The 17,753-nt window shown below is 41.6% G+C and overlaps 2 protein-coding genes across 2 annotated transcripts in view; one reads left to right on the top strand and one right to left on the bottom strand.

Moving 5' to 3' along the window:
- The window catches only part of LOC136441410 (zinc finger protein 436-like), a 410,847-nt gene that overhangs the window by 128,241 nt on the left and 264,853 nt on the right, over positions 1–17,753 (top strand). The gene's annotated exons all lie outside the window — the stretch shown is intronic.
- LOC136441998 (uncharacterized) lies at positions 4,020–9,832 on the bottom strand. Its single transcript, XM_066438587.1, has 10 exons — positions 9,659–9,832; positions 9,295–9,366; positions 8,929–9,017; positions 8,634–8,733; positions 8,025–8,256; positions 6,965–7,159; positions 5,411–5,893; positions 4,765–4,826; positions 4,455–4,602; positions 4,020–4,063 (listed from the first exon to the last, which is right to left on the bottom strand). The coding sequence occupies exons 1-10, from the start codon at positions 9,830–9,832 to the stop codon at positions 4,020–4,022; spliced, it is 1,599 nt and encodes a 532-aa protein (XP_066294684.1).

The raw sequence follows: 17,753 nt of genomic DNA, 5'->3' as shown, positions 1-17,753 counted from the left end.
TTTTCGAAAGAGTAGGGTCAAAGATGTGGTGGGTTCTTTTACGTGCTCAATGTGTGACTCTCCTCAAACGTGGGACCTCGATTTAACGTCCTATCCGAGGTCCCTAACAAATGCTAGGTACTCATTTACACCTGAGTGAAGTGAGGAAATTTGTGTTAAGTGCCTTTCCCAAGGGCACAACGTCGGGGCGCATGTCCTGACATGTCAGGGGGCAACCCGGGGATCGATCTCGGGTCCCCTTGTTTGACAGCGGAATGCTCTAACCATTACGCCACAAAAATAAGTTTTCGTAACCACCCAAATTCAAACGGCCTGAAAATTCAACGTAAACATTTTTTTGCAGTCGGATACAGATATTGATGTGTAAAAACTCTTTCGAATCGGTAATTCTGCATATTTGCAACCAAGTAAAGATATAAAGAAAAACGTCATTACTTTGGCTTTTTGTTCCATTGTCCACTAGCGAGACACGTGAAGTTGTAGAGACTGTGAAAAAGATTGCCGCTCTCGTCGGCAACTTTGTACCCCGGCTCACACGCCAGGCGGCAGGAGTCCTGGTATCTGGTCCCGTTGCACGTCAGGCTGCCGTTGGCGGGAGTCTGTGTCAGATCAAACATGTTTGTGACTTGTACCCATCTTCCCTTAAACCTTCCCTACTTTTCCCCAATCACAGTCTACAATGATACAAATTGTGAATGCTGATGCTACATTCGCAACGTTAAAAGTCTATATTCAATATTTGAAAGAAGCATTTCGCAGACCTAATATTACGTTTGAAATGCAAGACAAGCTTCAGTTTATTAGTGTGATGCAACTTAATTTGTTTGGTGCAGTTTCGATAATGTACGTCAAGCGTATTATTAGGGATTTCACAAAGAATGATGGTACCTACAGTAAGGCTGCCGCAGTCCTTCTTCTGACAGAACAAATCGTGGCCACCAACAACTGGCTCCAAGGCTACAATTAACAAAGGAATATCGATAGCAAAACAATTCGATACCCAGCACATAGGCACAATGTATGCCCGAGATCAAAAGTATCCTATTTCATCTTCATATATAGAGCTATCCAGTTGAGAGCTTGAATTACACAAAGGGAGCATGGATGTAACTTAATTTCCACCTGCATCACCCCCATGCGTCGCATGTGTTGATACTATACCATTGTCTGTGTGCACCAGAATACAAGGTTGCATAGACCCCATGCTTGACGCAGGTTACACTGTACCATTGTTTGTGTGCACCAGAATACAAGGTTGCATATACCGCCAAACAAATGCTGTCTCTGTGGTTGATTAAGTGTGAATTAGCTAAGACAATTCCCTAAACTGGACGTCAGAAAGCCATTTGCCCGGCAAATCTCAGGCCTGGCAAATTACACAAAAGGAGCATGCGCGTAACTTCATTTCTACCTGCAGCAAGAAAAGAATCATATGCTTGTCAGTTTGGTTAGCTATGATCATAACTTGTACATAACATTGGGCTAGGAGTGCACGTCAAAGTTCTATTCAAAACAGCAGACCCTACCTTCCGCCTGTAAGCTCCAGTTGCCGGTACTGTGACAAGTCATGTTCTGGTGGTGCGTTCCTTCGTACCCTTCAGCACAGGTGACTCCGCAGGTGTTCCCGTAGGTGTGTCCGCTACTGCACTGTATTGCGGTGTTGGGGAATTCTGGAGGGGTTCTGCAGCTCACTGAAAAAAAGTAGAATCATTGACTTCTCTGTCAATATATTCAAAAACACACTTTTGTTGGTAAGTTTTATTTCAGTGAGTTATACATCTTTAGTAAGTATATATTCCATTATATTATTCAAGTGTAGGAGATTTTTTTAAAAAGCCGGATTATACGGACTATAGGAAGGAACACTTATATTTGACATCACTATATGCTGTCACAGTGCGTCATCAAACAAACAATATCTATCTTACGTTGATGAATGTTAGGCATCCAGGTAATACGTTGCGTAATAGAACAGGTATTCAAACAACTGGATATATGTTGGAATTGGTCAGGGGTTTCACGTAGCATCCAATATCTTTCGACAATGGCTAGGGACAATGTCTAACATCTACCCAGTTTCCTGAGTAACTGTCATCTTGCGTAAGATATGTCATCTTACGTCCAGACTTTGCATGATGTACAAACTAGCTAAAAACCTTGTGGACGTACCGACTGATAAGTATCTAATATCAGCTCAGAAGAGGACTAGAAATAGTAATGTTTTTAACCCTCATCCGACCGACACATTTTTGCGACGAATCTGGCCGTATGGGGGCCAAACGGACCCCATTTTGCTTTGCCCCTTAATATATTTTTGGTAGATCTTTTTGTAGTTATTCTGCATATACTGTTTCAATAATATATGGAAAATATTTTGACAAGTTTTGGTGTTGATAATTAATGCTCATTATCATAATTTATGCAGAAAATGAGGATTACCCCGGTGAAAATTTCTCAGAAGTTGTAAGACATGTACACAAACTCATAGAAGGAATTTTTTCTCCGCCGAAAAATGTTGATATGGTCGGATGGGGGTTAAGTAACAGAGTTATCAGCCAAGGATTGATGTGTTCAAAAATTCGTATTTTCAGAGAACTGTAGTAGAATGGAACTCGTTGTCATCAAGTACTGTAGGAGCATCCTCCCTGAATAGCTTTAAAGAACGGTTGCAGTCAGATATGCAAAGACTAGGTGTAACAGACCGTTCGGTGTAATAACCAGCTGCTGCCGCGTCGTGTGCCTGCGAAGCTGGTGTGTTACGTCTAATGGCGGTTATACCGGCTATTCTTATAGATACAGATACAGATCATATGTAGTCTCACCTGGGGTACACTCCGGTTTCCCACTCCATGTGGCATGGGCTGTGTCTCCACAAACCTGGCAGGTAAAGTTCTTTTGGCTCAACTGTTCGTAACCGTTATGACAGGTGAGATGACACGTCTCACCGTACGTCGTACCTGTACAGGTAACATCACCGTGTGCGGGCATCTGTGCACGATGGAGGTGAAGGAATCTTAGACTGTTGGCCTGCGGTGCCAACTAAATACATATTATATATGAATAGATTGATGACTAATCTCTAGTAGGCTCATTCAACTACAAATAAAGCATTCCTACGTCATGTCGGAAGGGAAAATTGCAACGCCAGTCTCGTCTCATTCTTTTCATTCTAACGCGGCAATTTTCCCTTCCGGCACGCTTATGGAGATTTGGATCGTACAGAGACTATAAGATGTATTCGATAATTAACATACATACTGGGATACTCACAGAAATGTTACCACAGTCAGCGATGACACAAGCCAGAGTCTTTGGGATGATGACGTCTGCCAAAAGAGAAATTTCAATTATAATCCATTTCAACATGCAATGTATTATGAAAAACGATGGAAGGTATTTAAAAAAAAGATTGAGCCGATTATCTAGCGTCAACCTGGACCACATTTAATTCTATGACAGGCTAACTCCTCTAGATATATATGAAATATTATTCGGTCTATTTGGGCAATGTTTAGTACATTTCCAGCAACCAACAGACAATGGTAGAGACTATAAACAATCAACGAACTTTTGTACATGATCATTTCACGTTTATTTGTAGCATCGTTCTCTTACCTATGTCCAAAAAAACTTTGAATAGCTATATTTGTCAATTATAAACCAAGACAACAACAATATGTAATTTTTCCACACCTGCTGATAAAGCATGTTCCATCTCTGTCGTGTTCCTTCCGGGAAAAGCAGTCCATTTTCCGGTCCAGCTGCATCCCAGGGTGTCGTCTGTTTCCGGTAGGTAGCCCACGTCACAGCTGACGTCACAGCGGTCAGAAAACACGTGACCCTGACACAGGTACGAGCCGTGCGGGGGGTCCTCAGGTGGACTGCAGGTAACTGTGTTACGGATTACAATTGGAGAGCACAATTCTAACTCAGAATTGGAAGTGGCTTTCATTGTTGAGTTGGGGTGTCCCTGTGCTGTAGTGGTTTGAGTATCTGTCACTTACCACATCTGGTTCAAATTAGTTAGAACCAGAAGGCCCGAGTTCGTACCCGGGTAGGACACCTCTGGACAAGAGGCGCATTGAGTCATGCCAAATACTTCATAAAACTGGTACATACCTATGAAACAATTTGGAAGTTAAACACTCCGCTGCCAGTGGACTAGCCAACTGCTGCAGTGATTGCACGACAGTGAAACGGGGATGGGTACCGCCCTATACACCTTATGGTGTGGAAGGATTTTAACTTACCTTACTTTAATATTGAGTTAACGTTCTGGTGATTATAAATCTGAACGATTTTCTATTGAATGTGTGATGCATGTACAAAATACATTTTGTGTAGCTTCTATCAATCTTTAACATAGTGGAGAAATCGAAAGTGTCTATTGGAAGCCTGGGCTACTGGACTCAAAAAAATCACATGTACGTGGAGTCTGCAAAACAGCACCATACCTAAGTCGCACACTGCGGCTGTGTCCCATTGTCCTGTAGCATTGCAGGTCAGTACAGTGTAACGGGGTAGGTAGCCTCGGTCACAGACCACTCTGGCTTCAGACTTGTATGTAGTTGTGCTGATGTTGACTCTACCATGATCAAGAATCTTTAAATTAAAAGAAATTTTTCTTAAAAAAAACAATTTAGAATTGTTTCATTACGACATTGGTAAGCAATTCTAACCACTACTGGCCTATGTTAGCGACCTATGATCGTGCATTTACTAATATATCTTGTTACTTAGTTAAGTTAGAGTAAAGATACGTACACCAAATTCCTGTCCACAGTCCACGATTCTACAAACCGGCCGCCTGGACGCCCCAAACGTCTCTGTAAACAGAAATGCAGTGTCAAATTTCTGTACGATCAGGTTTCATTTTCATTCAATTAACAGATTTGGAATTTTACGATGATATTTAGATACTCCAGTTTGTATCGCCTATTTTTTGTATTTATCTATCTATCTATCTATCTATCTATCTATCTATCTATCTATCTATCTATCTATTCATTCATCTATTCATTCATTTATTTATTTATCTATTTACTTATTTATTTATTTATTTATTTATTTATTTATTTATTTATTTATTTATTTACTCATTTATTTATTTATTTATTCATTTATTTATTTATTTATTTTTTATTTTATTTATTTATTTATTTATTTATTTATTTATTCTTTCATTCATTCATTCATTCATTCATTTATTATTTCGGCATACATGTAGTTACATGCTATCTTTGCCAAACTAGCTGGATGCTATTACTAAGGTTAAACCCTGTTGGGAAACGTTACGTTAAACACACAATCGGTAAGGTTAAAAGATAACATTTGTATATACATTGTCTTATACATTTTATACACAAATCAATGATGTTTTGCATCACAGAATAAAACTAATTGACCCTACCTAGGTGAGACAGTAACTGCAGGAAATCCAGGTTGGCCACCATTTCCTTGATGTCTGGACCGACCCAGATCAACATCTGCCGCATCATGTTAAAATCGATGATGTTGCCCTGCGAGACCATGTTAAGATATGTTACCACGAGAGAAAGATTGGGTACTTCGTCAAGTTTCACTAAAATGTTACGAGCCACGTCCGCGTAAATTTCGTCGGTGATACCGAGATACTCGAACACCCGAGGGTCTGTGTTCGGCATCGCGTCGGCAGCCCGACCGACGCCGACGAGCGTCGATACGACTTCGGGCTCGATCGGCGCCCATCGACCGCGTTTACAGAACAGCAGGCCTGCGTCATCTGTCTTGTAGCCCACGTGACACTTAGCCCTGCACATGCGCACGTAGATGTTGTAGTAGGCGATGGTGGTACAGTTGAAGTAGCCATGACGTAAGTCGGGGAGTGACTCAGGGACTGACGTGTTACCGCACACTGGAAAGAGGTAAAAATCAATATTCAGAACGTCAACAGGACTTCCAGTTTATCCGACATATTTTGAAGTACCAGACTCGGTACGTTACTTCACGCATTGGCCCAGCTATTCCATGCCGGTATTCTAGCTTCTGGCGACGTCACCACCAAAACAGCTTTAAGCCAATCAGAGGCTTTTCATAAGCTCATCTTGAGCAAAACCGCAAAGGTCGATGGGAAGCTATCAGCCAATCATGTTACGTCTTACATCGCTACTTTGGGTTCAGAACAAATAACGGCTGTTTGTGCCAAATATGGGTAGCTCATTGATTATTCATAAGCAACTGTCAGTAACATTACCAGAAACCAGAATACCATCTTGGAATAGCAGGGCCCTTGTTGGAGATAACGTATCGAGCGACCCGGGCCTGCTGAGGAGGATGCCCTCGAATAGCTCTTCCAACATGTATGAATGCAAATGTGATGGAAAGGTTCTGAATGTAAGACAGGGGCTTAAGTTTTTGTAAAGACTGCAGAGTATGTCAAAATCCACCCGGCTCTAACGTTCCTCGTACATACTGATACCACGTATTCTTCTCTTCACTAGAATAGTGATTTACATCTTGAAACAAGGGAATCAGGCATGGCCCACGCCATTTCAATTTATCTATTTAACCAGAGTACATCCCAGATCTACGGATATGTTTTTCAGATAACCCTGGGCACAAACATTGAAAATACAATCAGGGAAAGAAAAACACAGGAACATACAGATGCCGAATATAAAAAAAAATAAACACACGAAAAACACAGGTATATATTAAAAAAGGGGTATGTATGAAAAACACATGTATATAAAGATGCCCAAAATTCTATCTACAATGCCCTATAATATCCCGTCTACTTCGTGACTCTCCTAGCAAAACAGACAAAAGCGACATCATTGAGGATGTATGTCAATGCTGCATTGTGTGCATTGGAACTTGCGGTAACACAGAGAGGCAAACAGACACACAGACAGACAGACAGATGGTAGAAAAGCCAAACATTTGTTCACACTTCACACTCTTCAGACGAAACAAAAAGACTCACACTCTTCCACAGTAGGCGCCTCGGTCGGCTGTTGCACGGATCCCGGTGGCTGTACCTCGGTCGGCCACTGCACGGTTGCCGGCGGCTGTATCGCTGATGCGTCCCGCCCTCCAGCCAGCGCCAACCGGTACCACCTCTGCATCTCCGGGGGAAACTGCTGAACCCACGCAGGCACGGGCTCGGGGGACGTGTACACTGTCGATCCAGATACAAAGGAATATCAGAATCAATGATTTTGAACTGAAGTACTGCAGAAAATGATGAAGGCAGAGAATTAAGATTTTCTAGCCTCATTAACGGGATTTAGACGCTATGTATAATGAAATAAGATGGCATAAAATTCCCCGCGGCTAGAGGTTTTGTCCATTCTGTCCAAATGAAATTGAAGATGAACAACACTTTATCCTCGATTATCCACCATATCATGATAAACACTCAAAGCTGTTCAACCTTCTTAAGCTTTCCGCTGGCTCAACAGTATTTGTTACATTCTATTTTATAGATAGATTTAGATACATTCTAGAAGGAGACAAGACCTTACGAAAGTCGCTGTATTTTTGTTGTGTCAATAAAGATTTCTTATAAAAAGTATATTGGAAATCCTACTGATCTTTTTGTATTATGAATAGTAAATTTCGACTGAACAGTCTAGGCTAAGGATCGTTACCATTTTCAGAAGCATGTAAGTTTGGTAACGGGCAACATTCAAGACTCTCATTTTCAACCTTATGGCCCAAAAGCGTGGTCGCTGATTACTAGCCAACACAAAGGCAATATTCATGAATGTCAGAATGTCAGAAACAAGTTCATCAAACTTTTCCTGGGGGTCGTTAATTAAAGATAAAATGTGCATAGACTCCCGCAAAAAAGAAATAACCCTCCTTGAGATTTTTCTATGGTCCGACCGTAGCTTCTTGATAAAAGCATGAAAAATTGTGGGCAAAGGGCGCTGATCTACTATCCAGCAATGTTTACCCTCCTTGCATTCCAAGATGGCCGCCGCGTGGTAAATTACCATAGGTTCAGGTTAAAGAGTAAAATTACTTGAAAGACAGCTTACATGGCACGACATTGGTCTTGAACAGGACAACGAAGACTACAGCTGTCAGGGCGGCCAGGCAGTAGAAGATGGCGGCGAGGAGGACCAGCGTGTCCGGCCCTTCCCTGGGCGGCGGGTTCAGGGAGGAGCTGTACCCGTACAGCGGCGGGCCGTACGGCGTCCAGACGGCGTCGGGCTTGATGTGCATCCCGGTGAAGAGTGAATCACTGCTCGGATGCCTTTTAAGTGGAACCTGCAACAATAACAAGGCAATCAAAGATCTCCAACGTCATCCCCTATTTCTTCCGCGTACTACCATACATATTTAGTAGATCAGAAAGAGGGACGCCTATAGACAAACAGACGGACACAAAGTCATAGACAAATAGAGACAAAGTCTAAGAGGGTAAAACCCCACCCTTGGGCCTAAATGCTCGGGTTTGAATCCCATTCCTACTTCTGTTTCTCACGAAACCCCCACACTGCCGGGAAAGCTGTAGACGTTTACAATATGTTTAGTATACCAATAAGCTGCCAGCCGCTAGAAACCTACCCAGATTTTAATGGATTGAGCGAGGCTTGTTTAGCAGGCATATTTTCAATTAGAAAGGCTGAAAGTGCTTGAAATACCTCTTTCTCCATTGAGTCCACAGATACACTGTCTTCAATTCCTTTTGACTGTGACCCTCCTTTTGCAAACGGCGGATCCTTCTCTTCAACGGCGACGCATCTGAGAAAAGTGCATTAAAGAAATCGTAAACGACAAACTGGTTAAAGATAAAAGACATCAGAAGTGAAATAATTATGCTGTGAATGGGACTTTTGGCTACATACTTACATAAAATCCATCAACGAGTATTAAAAATGATTCTAGTAAAATCATTTTAAGTTGTATCAGTAACAGCTATGAACTCCTGTTACGTACTGGTAGTTTGAGAGGTCCTGAGGTTGTGCAGGGTCTGTGGGCATGTCCTCATTGTCATTTCCTTTGATGTTATTCGGCGTTTCGATCGTCTGGGATATTGAATAAGCGATAAAAAGAGCTTGACTTTTGTGCTCGGCATCGCATTGAGTGATATTGTATGCAGTGTTAATTACAACCTTACCCATATTACTTTCACAGACAGATCTAGCAGTACCGAGGGTGTATGGCAACGCTGCATTAAGTGTATTGAGAATCACAGACATAGATAGAGGGGGTGAAACCAATGCACACACAGACAAGGAGAGAGCTAGAGGAAAGAAAAATAAAAATACTTCTTTGTGTTGAAGTTGCAAAATCGTACTTTACCTGTGTCCCGAGTTCCTCTGCTAAGTTGAAGTCTCGCCACATAAAGGACCTCTCGATACGTGCACTCCTGATCTGTACAAGGCAAATCATTGACATTTATAAAAAAAACTACAGACGAACTTTGCTGCACTGACTTTCAAATATGCAAAACGTGTTTTCACAATGACGTATCAACAAACACCATTGTGCCAGAAATCGCGATCTGACTATGATAAAGTAACTAAAAGAATCAATTTCTTCACAGGTATTGCACCAAGATCAAAAATGGTCTCCGACTTATTCTACTGTACAATCTAGAATAGAAGACTAGGTTATTCGAAATCGAAGTTGTTACCGATACTTGAACAATGTTTTCTGCCGGTACCGTAGCTGCTGTCTTGTGCTGAGGCTTGCTACGAGTCCGCCTGCTACGAGTGCTCCCGGTTAAGTCACCCCGAGGCACTAGGTGATCGCACCGGGTGGTCCAGGCTGCTTTAGTCGGGCCTTGAGGCGACCTGGCCCGAGGGAGAAGCTTAGGGCTGTCCGAAGAGGACGACATTGTTCTAAAGTAAGACAAAATGACGTGAATGCAAATATAGATATTTACAATGTGGTCTGTGCACTTTGACCTGAAGAATGTCAGCAACAAGGGCAAACATAGACTTCAAGTAGTCGCAAGGTTTCCCAACTTACCAAATAACTTGCGCAATGGACACCTACAATTTTTCATCTTAAATAGAGCAATGAATGTGCTATTGCCATTGGTTTGTGAAACTTGTTTTATGACTGCACCATGCAATAAAATTATATAGATATTAACCGTCAACTTTAACGTTGCAATATTTCATATAAATTTGATACCAGGCTTCTAAAATCTAAACAAGGCCTATCCTTGCATTGACGCCATCGGATGGTAAATAGTGACAGCATAGTCTATCAGAAAAAAAAATTAAGAATTGAATCAGACATAATCCAAGAAACAATATAAACAGTGTGGTTTCTAGTGGCTCTTTCCGACAGTTCAACTCAAGTGTAAAGACAAAACCCGCCTGCATGTTTACATTTTTCTAACTTAGAGTTTAACTTAATCAAACTTCTACCTCCATTTCCTTCAGCTATAACAAAGAGACACTTACCTGTGCTGTGCTCACCTGACCACACATGAAAATGCCTTCGACAGGTGTTGTAGTGAGATTTTGAAAGGCAAAGGTATGTTGTAAGAAGTTAAACTTTAACCAGGAAACCGCACGTCGGTCTGATCACATCGGGACGTAGCAGGTTATTCCCCCGCCACCTGTCCCCATGAGTCACGGTCTAAATATAGCTAATGACATACGTGCTTGTCGGGTAAACAATGTGTTAAGACCCTAAATATTGTTTTCTCAACGCTGGGTTTCACTTAACGTCACCACTTTGTTTTCAAGCATCACTCGTTATCAGTTGTGCAATTGTTGATGTATGTTACCAAGAACGTAAATAGCAAACAATGGAGAAAATATGAGGTCATTTCATTTATTTATTCAACCAGCGGTTACACGCGGGTATCTTGACCTGTTTTCAGGCTCCCTGGATACAAATACAATGCACAGACATAATACATGATGATCACAATAATGCACAATTTAAAAACTCGGTATCAGTCCTACGTTTATTCCTAAAGTCCATTTCTAAAAGTCGAAACGGAATGAGTTTTCTTTGTTCTGTGGGGAGTTTATTCCAAAGTTCAGGACCCGGGTACTTTAGACTACACTTGAATGACTGTAGAGTTGCCTGTGGTATATGCAGCAGGTGAGGGTCCCAATTTTGCGAGCTGACTCGCAGCAGTGCACGTTCGTGATTTCAACACCTGAGAGGAGACATGTACCGAAACATTCTTGACAGATATGGGGGCAATTTGTTGTGCACTGCCTAAAAAGTACTCACTAGAGTGTTTCTTTCCATTCGCTTAGTCAGTGGCTCCATACACGCCTCCACTAAAGGGGTTTCGGTTGGTACTCGATCCCGTAGTGGTCTGCCGCTGATGATTATTGCTGCACGGTATAACAGCCTTCTGAGTGGGAGATGAGACAAGTGAACCAGTTTGCCAGTGCACGAACCATGCCTACGGTGTTCGGTCAAAGTTCATACGAAACAGTACAGCGTGCACACGTACGATAGTAAACAGTTTGTTTGTTATGTGTGTATATTACAGAAATGATGCAAAAATCAAACAAACACTCGACGACATTCCCCTGTAAGCGGTAATAGCAGCCGCTCTGTAAAAATGGTACATGTGTGCTCCTTAAAAGAATCCAAAATCGCAAAATCTTCATCTTTTTTAATTTTCAGTTATTTTGTTACTGTGTTGATAAAAACGATCTTAAGCTTGGCTAACAAGTACCAGCCATTGTCAAGCCCTTAATGATCTGTAAAAAGCAACATCTGAACATTACAATTATTTCAATATCACAACAACTATTTATGTATAGAATAGTGGTTTTGCTACTTAAACAATGTTGCATTTCAACGGGAAATATCACAGGTGTTCAGTTATGTTGAGCTCAATACTCTATCCCTGCGGTACTAGATAAGGACATTATATTGTTGGTTGGATCTCGCCTTTACCCAGGCTCTTTACAATAAGTAAAAATAAATCCCTATTAACTCAAGGGCGAAGTGGCTCTAGACGTTGAGAATCAGTGTTGTAGGCTAGATATCATCCCTGGCAAAATTAACGTGTGGTCTGTCTTCAAGCCCTTTAAATCTAATCAATTACATAAACGTCTATTATATACTTTAAGGGGGTCCGAGATTTTCATACTATTATCATCCTAATCACTATTGTATCAGTTGGTTATCTATTATAATAATAGAACAATAAAACTCTATTTGTACAACAACTGTGCACGGTACAATGGATGGCAACAACTACTGATTTAGATAGACATAACACAACGTATAGAATTACTTATACAATAACTAACATATAATTGATATAGTGTTACAATTGGGTGTGGCTATACCAAAGCAGTATTTTATATATTTACTTACTTTTGCACTATGGCGGTTTTTACATCAAAAGATATATTCAAATCTGGCTGTAGTATCGAGCATCTTGATATCGGTTGTATTTGATCTGAGAAATGTGAATTTCTGGTGTAACTTATCTATTCAGTTTATTTGAAGTTGGATGAGGGAGCACGTGTACGAGGTTTAAACCGCCGTTGTGGCAGTGCGTGGTTATTGCCGGTTCCTTCTGTGTTGCGTGACCTTCTCTCTGAACTTAGCCGGGTCTGGTATTAGGGTGATTAACTTCGCCGAGTACTAGTACTCGGTTCACCGCAAACACTCCATTTTCTCCCTAATAGTGGTGCGTACCTAACCAATGGAATATGTGTGCTTCAAATATTTTTCCTGTTTCATGTAAAATTGCATATTGACATATATTTTACGTGCAATTTGAAAACTATGATATGCGGAACTATATACAGTCAGTAATTAATGTAGAACTTCAGTTATAAACAAAAAAACAGCAATGTTTTCATATTTTTCCAGTGCAAATTTCACGATCTAACGAAGCTTTAAGAAAAATAAAAAAGGAGTGTAAAAACGAGAGATTTTTTTTTTTTAAGTCCGGACTTGTTTCCAGATGTTTAGTTTTTTTTTTTTTTTTTACTTGAAGCTTAAGTTTAGGAACAGGTCCGGAATAGGTCCGGGGTAAAGGTACGCACCACTACTCCCTAACGCAAAATACAAACCACACGAACTTAAATGCATCCACAGTATTATTCCCTATTATCCCAAATATATTATGACAACAAAGGCTTACTGAGTGATTCGAAAGAACTGCCCTTAAAACTCTTCAGGCTTTTAGTTTTAGCTTTCCAACAACGCCCTAACTAAAAAAAATCCAGAGGAATTAGTCGTTGAAAAGATAGAACCATGCGTTCAATCTCCGTCCGTAGGAGATGGTGCACCTCTGTGTAAAAAATAACTAAACCGTCGTTAAAGGGGACCTGTATACCACCAAATATACGTAGGGCGTAATAAGCAGCCGTTTATAATCTCACGTAATTTGTTGTCAGGTCGCTTTTAAAAATTGTAATGTAAGGTGAACTCGGTGCTTTCTACATGTAGCCCCTTGAATTTAGTGAAAAGCGAAGCTAGCCTGCCGATAGCTACCTTCAACTTAAACTATCCCCAAATAACCCCGCTAGGGGCAAAGTAGGGGGGAAGGAGGTCCCATGCTAAGGCGGACAGGCCTCCAGCCTGCCGCGGAAAAACTCAACGGTGGGAGCCGTAACAACCGTGCCAGGCAGGGCGTTCCACTCAGGTATGGTGCGGGGGAAGTATGAATATTTGTAAGAGTCTGTTCGGGCGTTAAGTGGTTGAAATTTGAGCGTGTGGCTTCCCCGGGTGCGCCCCTGAGCTGGTTTGAGTAGACTATCTGTTTTAATATTGATGTGGTTATTAACTAGCTTATAGAAAAAGGTGAGGCGGGCGTTCCTCCTCCTTTCAGAGAGAAGGGTCCACTGCAGGTCATTGAGCATTTGTGTCACGCTGCTAGTCTGCCGGTAGTCATTCAGAGTCACTCGGGCGGCCCTGCGCTGGACGGCCTCCACCGCCTGTATCCCTTTGGTGGTGTACGGGTCCCATGCAGACGGTGGCACTATATTCCAAGTGGGGCCGCACCAGCGCTTTGTAACAAGTGGCCTTAACCCTAGATGGACAATGGGTCAAATTGCGCCGAATGACCCCTAGTACCCTGCCGGCTTTGCTAGTGGCGTAGTTGATATGGGTGTCCCACCGCAGATCGTCGGACAGTTGTACTCCAAGATAGGGGTGTGACTTGACACCGGTGAGGGCTTCTCCACTTAGGGAGTACTGGGTTAGGATGGGGTGCTTTTTACGGGTGATATGGAGGATGTTGCATTTAGAGGGATTGAACGACATAAGCCAACGATTTTGCCAATCTGTTAGCGCATCAGGATCAGACTGTAGACCTTGTGCGTCAGAAGGCGTGCTGATAGTTCGATAAATCAAGCAATCGTCGGCAAATAATCGAACGTGTGAATCTACGGAGCTGGAGAGGTCGTTACTATACAGTAGAAAGAGCAAAGTGCCTAACACTGTACCCTGAGGGACTCCAGAGGTGACCCTGACAGCTTTAGATGTTCCGCCGTCAAAGACAACCCTCTGGGTTCTCTCTGTTAGGAAGGCCCTAAAACAAGACTGAAGAAGGTCAGAAATGCCATAGTGCTCGAGCTTGCTTAGCAGCCGCTCGTGGGGCACGGTGTCGAATGCCTTGCTAACGTCAAGCACCGCGACATCGACCTGTTTGTTATGGTCAAGATTGTTGGCCAAGTCTTGGAGGGTGAGTACCAGCTGGCTCTCACAGGACAGACCCTTCCTGAAACCGTGCTGCGCCGGGGACAGAACGCCATGAGTGTCAAGATGTTTCATCATGTGGCTGTGCACGATGTGTTCAAGCACTTTGCCACAGACCGATGTCAAAGACACCGGTCTATAGTTGGAAGGCATTGTTCTGTCACCCTTTTTGAAGATTGGAGCGATGTTAGCTGTTCTCCAATCCTCAGGTACGTCTCCCGTAGATATTGATTGGGAGAATATTGTCTGTAGTATTGGCGCAATTTGCTCGGCAACAGTTTTCAGGAGGCGAGGTGGTATTCCGTCTGGTTCTGTGGACTTGCTGGGATTAAGACTAGAGAGCTGTTTGGCTACCCCCTCCACTGAGATGTTAAGGGGGGGGATAGTTGGAACTACGGATTCGCCAAGGGTAGGAACGGTATATTTATCCTCCCTGGTAAACACTGACTCAAACTGGACTCCCAGTGCATCAGCCTTTTCCTGGGGGTCAGATGTTAGCACCCCCTGATGTCTTTTAGCCGATGCACCAGTAGAGTCCTGTCTGAGTGATTTGACATAGCTCCAAAAGGCCTTGGGATTATCCTCGATGTTTTTCTCAAGGTAGTTGGAAACATAATACCTATGGGCCTTTCTAACTCTCTACTTAACTCCCTTCCTACACCTCTTGAACTTTGCCCAGGCTTCATGGGAGTTGGATCTCCTAGCCTTGGAAAAAAGTTCAGACCGCTTACGAAATGCTTTGCGAATCTGGGGTGTTATCCAAGGTTTGCTTCCTTGCTACCTTCCTAACTTAAGCGTAAAGCGCTGACCCCCCCCCCCCCATGCAGTCCCGTTTTAAACATTTATTTGTGATAAGACGTCGTAATACGTGTGTAAAACAGGTTTTATCAAATATGTTTATTAATTTCATTGTTTCCCGCAGGAATAGGAAGTGCGGTTGCCGAATATTGGAGGGGGAGTGTATAGCAGACAAGTGCCAGTGGTGACACGAGAAGAAGAATTGTTTCCCGTAACGGTTAAAAAATTGCTGTTATGAAGAAGAAAAAATCTCTTCACAGTGTGGACAATTAGCACAAAGGTATTTTTCCCAATTTCCCGAAAATGTTCCAATGTGCTAACATTCGGCTAGCTGTCTCGCGATAATAAAAAAAATTAAGGTCCCACATCATTTGAGTGTCTCCCCTTTGCCCTAAAAGTAACTCCAACAAAGATACCCTATACCATAATACATAGCATAGCTTCTTTTTCCTTCAGTATATTCAAATTACCATTCTACATGTCCTCAGGCTGAAATCATGCACCGCTGCACGTACGTACGACCAATAAGGTTTCTCACGTATTGCCAGGCAGAGTAAATATTAGAGCACACGTAGATTAGTCTACGGTAGCTACCCACACACGATTGGTGAGTTCACTTTATATGTTCTTCTCTTTAAAATCACGTACATGGTGACGACGCACTCAAGTTTTAAAACTGATATTAGCGCCACCACTAAACATATATACCAAAGCATAAGTAAACTTAGGGTCCGAGCCTTTTTTCCGGATATGCATCCCCGTTGATTTTGATGACCAATTGGTCTCCAGAGCAACTAAGTTGGAAGTCTTAGTACCATGACAAACAACAACAGCCGAATTTGGCTGTTGGATGCCAACTATTTCTCCCCTCAGGGTTTATTTTGGTAGGTTCCAAATGTCCTTGTTCAGTTGGCTTAGGTACAACAATACAGTCCCGTACAGAGGTTTACTGAACCGCATAACTACGAATGTTTATTGATGCACTGTAGCTCTAAGATAAATGGAAATGGTGACGAAATATGACAAACTTGTGGCAGCAAACAATACCGAATAAGAATATCAATATATTTCCAGTTGGAGCGATAATTCATGTGCGAATAGATTGCATGGTCTACTGTTATTGCACACACACACACACACACACACACACACACACACACACACGCACACACACACTGAAAAATTACATCAATTATGGATGAACACATTAGAATTAATAGATTCCTACCACATGACGATCTCTTATGACGTAATTGACGGACGAATCATTACGTTCTCTGCTCACTCGACAGGGGATATAGGTAGTAGTATCTTCCTAAAATTTTAGGTAATGCAATTTCATCTAAAACATAGGGAATTCGGATAATAAAGGAGTATGATTTTTTTCTCCAATATTGAAATTAGTTTCTTTTAAAACAAAAGCCAAAAATATGTTTACTTATTTTTTTTTGTTTTCTTATGTTGACAAAGATTTTCTTATACAAAGAAAACAAGAAAATTCAAGAAACCTTCTGTGAAAGTCTGTGTATGTCAATTCTTGCACAAAGAATTTAATTTTTTTCTGAAGAAAATATTTCTAGCATGATGTTCTCCAAAAAGAATTTTCTACAAAATAAGAAACATTACCATAAGATTTGCTTTTTGTTTGGTCAAATGTGTTATTCTTACAGATTCTTTCCTTATTTTTTGTGAACATTTGATTCTACTGGTTAAGAAAAAAAATTGGATGCAATTCTTGTTTGTGTTTAAACAGGGATTCTTGTTTGTACTTAAAACCGATATTCTTGTATACAGGATGATATTCTTTCTGACAGAAAAAAATCATTTTGTAGAAGGAAAAACAAGAAAAATAACAAAGAAAAAATTGGTAGCTATACAGTACATGTCTATTTCAGGAAGCAAGTTCCAAAGTTGCCTGTGTAAGATGAATTTTTGTAAATTATCTGCATAATTGACGACTACAAAAATCAGCTTCGTGTCGTATAAGATAAAACATGGACTTTTGACTTAATCATATCTGACAGAAAAGTCACGTGAGAAGGGATTGCCAAAGCGGTCATCAAATACCTCTCGCGCAATCTCAAGGAGAGGCATGCAGACAATCAAGCTTTCTTGTTTTCTCGCCTGCGCATGCGTGCATCATTACACCTCATGTAGCACATCATCAGGCGCTTCTTCCTCACAGGCCCGGGTTTGTACTGTTGTAAGGTATGTTAATCATCAAAGTAATACGTAATTGACGCTCTATACTTTACTACGAAAACAGCAGATGTGTAAAAAAAAACGTTTCGGTCGTCGAAGCCTAATGCTACCCA

This window comes from Branchiostoma lanceolatum, chromosome 9 (genome assembly GCF_035083965.1).
Source record: "Branchiostoma lanceolatum isolate klBraLanc5 chromosome 9, klBraLanc5.hap2, whole genome shotgun sequence".
In the NCBI taxonomy this organism is placed as follows: Eukaryota; Metazoa; Chordata; class Leptocardii; order Amphioxiformes; family Branchiostomatidae; genus Branchiostoma; species Branchiostoma lanceolatum.
The sequence above is the reverse complement of the archived record's forward strand: the minus strand, read 5'-3'. Positions and strand labels throughout refer to the sequence as shown.

Coding starts and splice junctions, on each gene's coding strand:
- LOC136441998 (XM_066438587.1), bottom strand. CDS start 9,832: ATGTCGTCCTCTTCGGACAGCCCTAAGCTTCTCCCTCGGGCCAGGTCG. Junction 9,018..9,294: donor CAGAGGAACTCGGGACACAG/GTAAAGTACGAT, acceptor TCAATATCCCAG/ACGATCGAAACGCCGAATAA. Junction 4,827..5,410: donor GCAGTTACTGTCTCACCTAG/GTAGGGTCAATT, acceptor TTCTGTTTACAG/AGACGTTTGGGGCGTCCAGG.